The sequence below is a fragment of the Cebidichthys violaceus genome, unplaced genomic scaffold (assembly GCF_023349555.1).
Source record: "Cebidichthys violaceus isolate CVI_PGR_0920_01 unplaced genomic scaffold, fCebVio1.0.p SCAF_7, whole genome shotgun sequence".
Taxonomy (NCBI): Eukaryota; Metazoa; Chordata; class Actinopteri; order Perciformes; family Stichaeidae; genus Cebidichthys; species Cebidichthys violaceus.
In genome coordinates, this window is record NW_027176927.1 from 14,043,300 (window position 1) to 14,054,880 (window position 11,581).

The following is an 11,581-nucleotide window of genomic DNA, read 5'->3' on the forward strand; positions in this document are numbered from 1 at the left end:
GCCTTTGATCAGTTTCATTCGAAATGTAGTCGACAATAAATGATTATGGTTAAAGTTGAGAAAGGTTAGAGGATGCATCAGTAGGATTTACACGCTTTTGCCTTTCGCAGGGTATCGGCTGTTACATGTTCCGCATTGACGACTTTGATGTGGTGGATGCGACCATGCACGGCAACGCGGCCAGATTCATCAACCACTCCTGTGAACCTAACTGCTACTCTCGGGTGATCAACGTGGAAGGCCGGAAGCACATTGTCATCTTTGCTCTTCGGAAGATCTACAGAGGGGAGGAGCTCACCTACGACTACAAGTTCCCCATCGAAGACGCCAGCAGCAAACTCAACTGCAACTGTGGAGCCCGGCGATGTCGGCGTTTCCTCAACTGAGACATCGTATGAAAATGGGAAGGTCCTGTTTATTAGTAAGCCTTAAATTAAGGTGGATTGGGCTTGGGGAGGCAGCAGGCAGTCCGCACAGAAGGGGAATTAGCCACTAAGAGACCAGTCGGAAATATTTTGCTGGTCAGAAGTAATATTTGGAATTTTTTTTATGGATATTAGAAGAAGAAAAAGTGGAGAACCTGCACAGAAAGTTTCTCCTTCGTCTGTGAAAGAGTTCCGATGTACAGCTGACACAGCAGCGTCACAACAGCAGTAAACATGGTTTTAGTGTTCAGGACAACAGAACATTTAAACAGGATGTTAAAAATGTACGGGGCTCCTGGATCGGTATGGATGACACCAATAGAGTTTCTTTAATACACACGTCAAGCCTTATCTGTTTGAATCATTGCTGAAAACCTATTGCTAGGTTTTGAGAGATTCCCTATATGTTTTATTCATGGGGGAGGGGGTGGGGGGTGGTTGTCTCTATTACACTTGTAATCATGTTTGCTCCATCCTCCAGTGGTGGGAACATTATAGCCCCATCCAACTCCGTTCTTGAGCCATACATTTACTCAAACATTTTATTTGTGTGTTTTATCTCACATTTAACACTTCTCACGTTGTTAATATCTTTTTTTAGACTTTTTTTTTTTTTCTCGGGATTAACAAAACAACCATGGTGCTAAGCTTTGAAAAGTCTTTAACTTCTTTAGTTGGGCAAAAATGTCCCTCAAATCAGGAATTGTTTAGCTGTTTATTCACCCTGCTGAGACCATTACTCCTAAATGTACGCACTTAAGCAGCTCTCTTATCAGAATGTTAAGTGTCTGCTGAGTTTCACACTTTAAATCATTGGTGTGCTATTCGTCACCTGCTCGCATCCTGTCAATTTCAAAATAGATAGCAATCTAACAGTTTCAGTCGGTAACATAGTGTCATATTTATAAAGACAGGAACGTGTCTTTAAGGCGTGTTTTTCTCTCTCGATGTACAGTGTATGTAGCAAACACTACCCAAGCCAAAAGTGAAGAGTTGTGGTGAATATCACTTTTTTAAATATATATTTTACTACTGTCATGCCAGATGCTCATTACCTATTGCAATAAGACGTTGCTGCCCTACAGTTGCACATAAAACAACCATCAAAACGTACAAATAATTTTCATCTTTGTGAAACCTGCTACAGTTTATCTCTTAATCAGGGAGCGCTGGTATGAAGCATCGCCACTGAGTGGATGTTCAGCTCTTGCACCGAGCTTGTTGAGAACATGGCGCGCAGACTTTCTCGTCTGAAACGGAGCTGAGAAAATGCACTCTGTACCTTTTGAAATAATTTTCAATTGTTGTTCTTAGTCGATGTTCAGTGCCGTCATTGATGAGACTAATCTAATTCACACACTGTTCAAATTGGTAGTTCTATTTATTCGTGTTTTGATTTCTATTTTTAATGGTAAAAGGTTGTGCTTTGTAAAAAAAAAAAAAAAAAAAAAAAAAAAAAAACGGTGACGGTCTAGTTTATAAGGAGATCTCCCCCATTTGTATCTTTTTGTTCTGTTTACAGCCGATGTCCTTTGTTTCACTAATTTACTTGAATATTCTTTTGGGGCGGTTGTGTCATACATTTAAGCCTTTTATGACAGAAATTGATCTAAAGCAGGTATTTTTAAAGAATCCTTTTAATTTGTTTTTGTTTTGTAACAATAGATTAGTGATGGTCTTAGAATCAGCCACAGGAGTAAAGTGAGCACTGTTTGCCTCCCCAAGCCCATGATCATCTCCCCCCCACCCCACCCCTCTCTTCTCTTCTTCTTCCTCATTCTTCTTGGAGCAAATTTCCATCATGTTTTTGTCTTGATCTTAATCACCTTTCTTTCTTGCATGTCCAATCACTGGGATGGAGCCCAGATTTACTTGTGTCAATCACCTAGCTGACAACAAGAGCAGAGTCACTCCCAACTCCTTGCAAGGATTCTACCTCAGCTGTTTACGCAGATGTTTGGGAATACTGATGCAAAAAGAGAGGATGATAATTTTAGAGTAGCTTGGTTTTAATGTCCTGCAGAGCTGGTGAGTGAGTGAGCGTGTGCAAGTGTGTCTGTCTGTGTCATTTGTGTGTGTGCGTGTGTGTTTGCAATGGATGAAAGCACTAGTCAAAACCTGAAGTTATCATGACCATCTCTCCCAGAATCTGTTAAGAAAGCTGTATGTTATATATACACACATATATAAAAATATATATATAGATATATAGTAGGGTTATTTTAAAGTAAGTGTAAAAGACATACAAATGAGAAAATATGTGATCTTTAAATTTACGTCTTTGTTACCATGTACAAATAAACCCTGGGTTTGTAAATATTTGTATACATATTTCTAAACCTGTTTAATTTTTCTATGCACTTTTTTTATTTATAATGTTATTTGCTTAATAAAGATGTTAAGATGTTTGAATAAATTCATTTTTTTTATTAGAAAGGGTGAAAGTAGAAAAGCAAATCGCTTGAAGCCAAAGCTCTTCCTGTAATGTAACAGAGTATTCGGACCGCAGAACCCTTATACTCCGTCATATGAATATTACAAGAGGCTTTAAAAAAAATCATTTACATTTGTTAAAACAATTATTTGTTATGCTAATTGTGCTTCATTATGTGCATTAATGTAATAAGATGATTTAAAAGAAAAGAGTGGTTCAATGTAGACAAATGAGAACATTTTATCAGCTCAATATGTGCACTAATGCAGGTACAAACAAAAGCATTGTGCTGGCAGTCTTAAATGCTGCCCACAGAGGCAATGCACAGTAACTGCCGGTTTAATCCTTTTCTTTGTTCATTTAATATTGCACAGTTCCGAAACATTGAGGTAACCCCAAGAGACAAACTAAGAAAAAAAGTCTAAATTAAAGCAGCAGAGGCTGAGACATCCTGACTTTTAGTCTCTGGTAAGTGTCAAGCCCCAAGAACATTTGATCCCAAGCGTCCCATAATGCAACTTGATAATATCTTTATGTCTGATACATGGCCGTGTCTGAAATCACTTCCTCTTTACTATATGGTTCATTATATTTACCCCTTAAAATAACATTTGTCTTCTGCATTTAACTACTCTCACTATACATTTCCTTTGTAATACTGCTGATCTGTTCTGGAAGCCTCCTTTATCATCATTTCTTTGTCGATTGCTGGTATTGGTTGAATATTTACAATGTAAATCTGACAGAAATGATCAGAGAGAGGCAAACATCTGCATCTAAACCTGAAGTGGACTACACTTGCATCTCATTCAGTCCCAGTTTGGCGAGAACAGCGAAGGTGTCGTTGCGCTCCATATGCTTGAGCAGCCTAGCCAGGTGCCCTACTGTCCAGTCGGGGTGCCTGCTGGTGACCCCCTCCAACACTGCTTTCAGAGGGCTCTTACTCTCCTTCATAGAGTAGGTGTAAGTAATCCAGGTGGCGGGGAAGGAGCAATGAGACGCAAGATGTTTGGTGTTCTTTACTCCTTGGTTTTCTGGATCCAACAAAATCACCAGCTCCTCTAAGACGTCCAGGTTGTCGAGCACTGTCTGTAAAGGTGCTGACAGGATGTCTGGACCTACAAAGGAAAGTTCTACGGTGTCAAATGTATTCTTTTGCCAATTCATTGCACTGGTTTAGTTAAAGTTGTGTTATTGGAGCTTAGCGTGACGATTGGTCCAATAATAACGTAGACTGGCTGCTGTTCAGTCTGGGCCATTCTCATTGTTACTGCTGTTCCAGCAGATCATGTTACAATCATTTATATAACTCCACCTAACATTACTGATACCGTCACAGACTGACTCAAACATGTCATACTGTTTACACAGTACATTTAGCAATAGCAGTATCATTTCCACTTACTGAGAATGTGCTCCAGATCATTGCTACCAGGTGGAGCAGACAGCGGAGAGAACCCTGCGCGGATGTACAATGATCGACCTGTGTTAAACCCAAGCATGAGACAGACACATGATCAATGCCAGAACCCACCCAGTATAATTACGTTCAGGAAATAATGAAACATTTGCTCTATATATAAAGAAAGTGGTCACTTTTTGTGAAGTTTCCCAGTCAAAGTCATGTCCACAAAGGGTTTTCTTTTCCACTTTTATGCAATTTTTTCTGTGAGTAAAACCGTAACTTTAAATATGCAAACCTCTTTTCCGCTTCATGTAGATTAGACAAGCACATATCACAACAAGCATGATGGAAATGAGGATGGAAAATGGTATTGTCCCTGCAAAAAAATTAAAAGTTCAGGTAAAATTTAGACTATGAAGAAATGTGTTATTGTTCCATAATATAGTGTTTATTTAACTCACATAGTATGACTAAGTCATGACCAGCTGGAACTGGGTAGAGGGGATTTCGTATAGTCGCTGCATGTGGTTTAAAGCTGGATCCTTGGTTTGTCTGAATCTGAAATGAATTATTTATTTGTTAAAGTGCTTAGAATCATTTTCACATTATTTCAAAATAAATGATTTTATACTGCTATAAACCTGTCGATAACTTAACACATTCTAACTAAATGAGTCACACCATGAAGTCACGGAAATTGTACACGTCGGCAGATCCACACAAGTAATTGGTGTACATTCCGTATCCAGTGAAAGATAACTGATAATAGTTAAGTGCGTTACCGTTGTGATGAATAACCTTGAACCATAATGCGATGTTGTTGGTTCCTGCGGAGAAAGACAAACTGGGATCATGTACGCCAGTTCAAAACACCATCAAAATATATGTTCTTACGAACAGCCTACTCACTGCAGGAACTCCGGTCGCCCCGGTTCTGTAGAAATTCAGAGAATATCGAAACTGAACACACTTTTACTTTGCATAGCAAAGTCTTTACTTGGTAAAAACAACAATATAACGTCATTCTATCCTGTTCCACAGCGGTAAGGTAACATGTCGTGATTTGGCAAGTGTTATATTTCCAACATAACTTTGCCGTAGACTAGACTATGGCTTGCAAAATAAATGTTTATTTTATTTGGCCTTGTTTTCCTGACTTATCGACGGCTGCAGTTCAACATTTTTACAGCACAATGAACATGCCTTCTTACCCTGGGTCTTGGCACTTGGTGTTAGAAGTTGTGTTGCACGGGCTCGAGATGTTAACCCCGGGCGGACACGGGGCACAAGGGTGACAATTTGGGCCGCTGCCATCATTAAAAGTATCGTCTTTGCACTTGGTGAAGGGGGGCTCGTGTCGCCCTCCGTGGTCATCATAACCACAGTTAGTGGTGACTTCATACCCTGTGTCGTTAAAGCAACAACATAACGGAATACAGTAGCTACAATAAAATAGGATGGAATATAAAATAATAATAATGACTTACCTGGCTTAAAATCACACAACACACACTTGGAACTTCTCCAGAAGGTTGTCGGATCTTGGCATTTCTCAGAGTGTGTCATTGTTGCTCAACTGCGCTCAAGAGTAAACGACTTTAACCTAAAATTTCGGCAAGATGGCGCCTCCCACTTATACACTTACATCCTCGCACAGCCTATCTGCAAATTTAGGCGTATGAGTTTGAGCAGTTTGAACAACTAAAATAATCTTTACAGACCTTTATCATGTTTTATATTATATATTTTTACTAACTGTATTTGTTGTGGCTATATCTCGCGGGCTCTAAAGGATGAATGGTGTGATCTAAAATCATTATCTCAATAACGGTTCTTACCGTTATGCATCAGTCACTACATGACATTTACTGTCTGGGCTTGCTTTTCTGCGTCATCTGTTTTACTCATGAAGTTCAGTTTGTTCATCATGACAAAAAGGCCCACATCTTGCATACACTCTGGTTCTCGAGAGATCTTTCTTTTAATTGAGAAATACCCTGATTATGTAATTTCAGCTTGGGCGTGGATCCTCTAAATTCATGAGAGAATGCATGTATGTAAACGTCTCATTCTGCTTCTTTTATATGTATGCGGTTATTTACTGCATATGTTTTATATATATATATATATATATATATATATATATATATATATATATATATATATATATATATATATATATATATATATATAAAACGGTGAGTCTATATAGATAGACTTTATAATAAACTTTAGTGAAGAGGTGTGGTTGCTGAGTTCAGGTTTGAGTCTTTTAAAATGTGAGTTGCCTCGCTCTTACTACTTTAAGTCTGCAGTACCTTGTGCTGGAGTTGTTTTTGTTAAGTTAATGATGAACATTGTGTTAGTTCTTGTCAGTTATAGAGCGTCAGATATTTGCTCCCTATGTATTTAATTCAGTGTATGGTGATAATACATGGAACATATTTTCTGTTCAGATAAAACCAGCATCTATTGGATCCAGCCTCACCTGCCCTATACCACCTGTCCAAGTTTATAATAATTAAAAATTGAATTGGACTCTTCCGGTGTCTCATAGGCCCTTTTTACAGCAGCCATTTGACATGTTGTTGCAGGGTATGTGTAGTTAGAAACATCAATTATGGCCCTGTTCCAGTTATTGTGCAGGCTGGATCACTGGCTGTGACACACTAAATAGAATGGGACCATTATTCTTATATCAATTACGCTTGTGTTTCCCTTGCTATGACATGTGAAAAGGGCCTATTGTGTCTGACTGCACATCATAGAGTTAATCACGGTGGTAACTAGCATATCTCTGATCGGTTAAAGATTCTCATCTCTCATCTCATCTCATCTCATCTTCAACCGCTTATCCGGGATCGGGTCGCGTGGGCAACAGCTCCAGCAGGGGACCCCAAACTTCCCTTTCCCGAGCCACATCAGCCAGCTCTGACTGGGGGGTCCCGAGGCGCTCCCAGGCCAGTTTGGAGATATAGTCCCTCCACCTGGTCCTGGGCCTCCCTCGGGGTCTCCTCCCAGCTGGTCGTGCCTGGAACACCTCCCTAGGGAGCCGCCCAGGTGGCATCCTTACCAGATGTCCGAACCACGTCAACTACTGCGGTCAAGTGAGCTGGCATCCGCGGAAAGTCGGTCACGTCAGCAGGCGTTTGAAATGTAATGCTCGTCTATTCGTGGCGCTACGGTACGGGTGCTTAGATAGCCCAAAAAGCCCGGAAATAGACCTATATTTGATCAATAATTTGCCCAATTTGTTAAAAAACAACAATTTTGTACATTATGTGAAATCCAATAACAATAAAATCTTAAATTACACTGCTGTACTGTCTTTAATTGAAAAAGGGTTCGAAAATTATAATATTACCTAATAATAATCTTTGATCTGTAATAAAAACATTTCCTTCATTGGTTAGCTAAAATTTCCATTGGAGTTCTGTTCATGATGACCCCATATATGTCCATGTCAAATGTAATGTAATTTGAGAAAATTAAAGGCAAAGTTAGCTCAAATGGCATTCATATTAATAAATTCCCCATATTTGACAAGTTATAAAAACAAATCCATTAGAGGTTATATTACACTTTCACTGCATTGTTGTTTATGAGGTCCTCTACTCTGCCCATGTCTAATTTCATGACATTTTACTATACAGTCTTTGAGAAAATTAAAGGCAAAGCTAGCTCAAATGGCATTCATATTCATAATATCCCCATATTTGACATGTTATAAAAACAAATCCATAAGAGGTTACATTACACTTTCACTGCATTGTTGTTCATGAGGTCCTATGCCCATGTCTAATTTCATGAGATTTTCCTGTACATTCTTTGAGATAATTGAAGGCAAAGTCAGCTGAAATGACATTTTGATATTAATAAATTCCCGTCTATTAGTACCACTAATAGACGAGCATTACATTTCAAACGCCGGCTGACGTGACCGACTTTCCGCGGATGCCGGCTCACTTGACCGCAGTCCTCAACTGGCTCCTTTCCACGCAAAGGAGCAGCGGCTCTACTCCGAGTCCCTCACGGATGACCGAACTTCTCACCCTATCTCTAAGGGAGATGCCAGCCACCCTCCTGAGGAAACCCATTTCGGCCGCTTGTACCCGCGATCTAATTCTTTCGGTCATGACCCAGTCCACATGACCATAGGGGAGGGTAGGAACGAAGATTGCCAGGTAGATAGAGAGCTTTGAATTGCGGCTCAGCTCTCTTTTCGGTTAAAGATTCTGTACATAGAAATCAGACCTTCTTATGAAAACTGCAAAAAATGGTAAGTTTGTGTATTTTAAAATTCACAAGGTCAGTTATTTGGTTTATTATTCATCCCTACACTAAACCATCGGATGAATGGCTGGTAGCATGCAACTACTACAAGGGGAAATAAAAGTGCTTTGCCCTTTGAAATACTAGCCTCAGTGAATATTCTTTCTCGCTTCCCTTGAGTCACCTCATACTGTCAGCATCCGGTGTATGTAAATATAGTTTAAACATAGCAAATCTTGTCAGTGTGGGCAAAACGCAGAGGAGTTTGTCACCCAGAGACGCAAGCCAGGCAAAAAAAGTAACCTTTTTTTTTTTATATAGACATGACATCAAATGACATCAACAAATGTGACCAACCACAATGGCTCACCAAAGTGAACTGGAAATTAAAAAAAATACGCACAATCTACATCTATATCCTCGCAATGAAATTCCAGTTTTATTTTATATCCACATATTCATATATACAGACCATCGATTGCATTGTCTCTGTAATGGTATAATGGTCTGTTTTAGCACCCTAACGGTGAAATTAAAATCCCAAATTCAGAATTTGGTGAGAGGAGCAGGGGAAATCAATGGTCTTTGCCTCCAACATATAAAGGATGTGTTTAAAGAAGTTGTAATTAACTTAACTAAAAAGTAGTTAAAGAATATAAACTCTTGTCATCAGAAGGTGTCGGCTTCCAAAATGCCACTGTCCATAAGTCAATAGTAACTTTAGTAAGCTTTAGTCTTTGTTATGTCTGGTGATTTTTTTGTTGTGTGGCCAATCTTCTACATCAGTATTATATGTATTATTCCATCCTTAAATGCTTTGGATCTTTAGAGACCAGGGACTATATTGTATCAATTCATTTCATTTAATTAAGGCCCAGACTCCTGATTTTCTCAACAATTTACTATCTGATGCCAGAAAGTTTCAAGGTAAGATAAGATAAGAGCAGGTTGTGGTTTCCTGTTTGGCATCATGTTGATACTGTTGTCACAAACACGATGAATAATGCAGACGCAAGGCGGAAATCTGTGTATCAGGTATTTACCGAGCAACCTATTTCTTTGATATTTCACATTTGGATGACAGGGACGTTAAAAATCAAGATCTGAAGGAAACAATGATGAGGATTATTGTTTTGTGAGATAATTCAGAAGTTGAATTTCTGGATGAGAAGGACGCTAATAGCATACAGAACTGTGAGACACTGGTGTGCTGCATGCATGTTGCAATGACCTCAAGACAGTGATGGGTGAGTACAATTTGTTCCTAAAACGTAATATAACAGGCTCCATTGAATTATATGAATAGGTTTTGATAATTACTTTCGTCAATAAGTAATTGGAAAATCTATTATTATTAACTATGTAAAATTGTTTTAATTTTTAACCTGCGTCAATCTTAAGGTAGGAGTCATTAATGACATTTAAAGGGTAACTCCAGTGATATGGTATTGCACATCCATAAAGTTGGGGGACTCACAAGGGCCAGAATTAAAAAACAAACAAAAGAAGTGATTAAAATCTGGGCAGCAGAGCCTGAAATTGCGGTATCCCGCCCTACTCCCTATTTTATGTTTTTAATTGTCATTAATTCATTGTTTTCTGTTTTATTTTGATGCACCCTCCTCTTGTTTCAGATAACTTCACTTCCTGCTGTTAAGATCTGTTTGAATATTGTCTGCCATGACTTTATTAGTTTCACCTGTCCCTCATTGTCCTGCCCTTTCAGGTGTATTTGTGGTCACCTCTGCCAGTTCGTCTTTATACCAGGTGTCACGTTCCACATTCCTGCAATTAGCAAATCGTGTTTAGTGTTTCTGTTTCAAATCTGTTTTCTTGACATAGCCCTGGCCATAGCAATGCAGGTTGGTTGGTTGATATGTTCACCACTTTAGTCCAGACTGAAATATCTAATATCTTTGGTGAGCCCCTGACTTTTGTTCTAGCGCCGTCATCAGGTCAAAAAATTCAATTTTGTCAGCCTTTGCTCTATTGTTAATTAGCAAATGTTTGCATGCTCAACTAAGACGGCGAACATGGCATAAACATCACACCTGCTTAACATCGGCATGTTAGCATTGTCAGAGGGTCAGCGGTTCGATCCCCGGCTTCGCTAGTCTCATGTCAATGTGTCCTTGAGCAAGACTCTTAACCCCAAAATTGCTCCCGTAGCTGTGCCTACGGTGTGTAGATAGATACTGAATTGTAAGTCGCTTTGGATAAAAGCGTCTGCTAATACAAATGTAATGTAATGTAATGTAATGTCATTGTGAGCATGTTGCATGCTGACATTCATGTTTAGTTCAAAGCAAAACTGTTATTGTGGGCTGACCTTTAAATGTCAGTTTACTCATTCCCAGACATATCAGTAGTCTGCTCACTTATTTCGGGGAACTCAAGCTTTCAGTGGAGTATCTCGGAACAATCCTTTTTATTATGTCTAAATGTTTGTTTCGAGGTGCATCATAAGGGATTCAGAGCATCAATATAGCAGCAAACAACTAATTTGCTATGTAAACATAGTGGAGTAATATCTACTTTAGCTGAAAATGAAGTGCTTTTAGTACATGTTTGTACATGTGAGCGTGCCTCGCTCATGGCTGCTAAACTGCTCGATTCCCTCTCAAGTAAACATTGTTAGCTCTGTCAACATGTTTGCCGTAGTTTGTACTGCTAGCACTGTTAGCACTGGTAGCTGTGAGCTGCTGGCCCAGCCGTTGAAATGCTGCCAATCTTGCACCTTTGTTGTAAGTTATGATGATTATCATAACCTTTTTCAGGTGCTTATTTTTTTCTTTTACTTGTTAAGGGATAAATTAGGGTTACTTATAGCATATATATATTTCTAGAAATCTGAATCTTCTTTCGAAATCTCGCATTGTGAGAGGGACTGCAGTGACGTGTATCAGAAAGTTGCATAATCCAGTGGTTCCCTACGTGCGTCCAAAAACAAAACAGCACAGCTGGATGTGACTTGCGTCCGTGTTTCCACATAACGGACAACATGTAATTTCTCCACAGTTTACAAGTACGTTTGTATTTGATGTC

General features: G+C 39.1%; 2 protein-coding genes across 3 annotated transcripts in view; one reads left to right on the forward strand and one right to left on the reverse strand.

The window, feature by feature from the left end:
- Positions 1-2,841, forward strand: part of kmt2bb (lysine (K)-specific methyltransferase 2Bb) — a 23,709-nt gene extending 20,868 nt beyond the window's left edge. For both annotated transcript variants that reach the window (XM_068736512.1, XM_068736513.1), the window contains exon 36: positions 111-2,841. In XM_068736512.1, the coding sequence (XP_068592613.1) occupies positions 111-386 (276 nt within the window). In that variant the 3' untranslated portion in view covers positions 387-2,841. The remainder of the gene's footprint in view (positions 1-110) is intronic.
- On the reverse strand, positions 2,838-5,867 carry igflr1 (IGF-like family receptor 1). Its single transcript, XM_068736546.1, has 8 exons — positions 5,752-5,867; positions 5,476-5,668; positions 5,174-5,198; positions 5,047-5,091; positions 4,726-4,822; positions 4,560-4,640; positions 4,265-4,342; positions 2,838-3,977 (listed from the first exon to the last, which is right to left on the reverse strand). Exons 1-8 carry the CDS (start codon positions 5,828-5,830, stop codon positions 3,652-3,654), a joined length of 924 nt encoding a protein of 307 aa, XP_068592647.1. The 5' UTR covers positions 5,831-5,867; the 3' UTR covers positions 2,838-3,651.
- Between the last annotated feature and the right edge of the window lie 5,714 nt (positions 5,868-11,581).

Excerpts from the sequence above, each read along its gene's own strand:
- igflr1 (XM_068736546.1), bottom strand. The coding sequence starts at position 5,830 with ATGACACACTCTGAGAAATGCCAAGATCCGACAACCTTCTGGAGAAGT. Across the intron at positions 5,092-5,173 it reads GGGCGACCGGAGTTCCTGCA|GAACCAACAACATCGCATTA; the intron begins GTGAGTAGGCTG and ends CTTTCTCCGCAG. Across the intron at positions 4,641-4,725 it reads TCATGACTTAGTCATACTAT|GGACAATACCATTTTCCATC; the intron begins GTGAGTTAAATA and ends ATTTTTTTGCAG.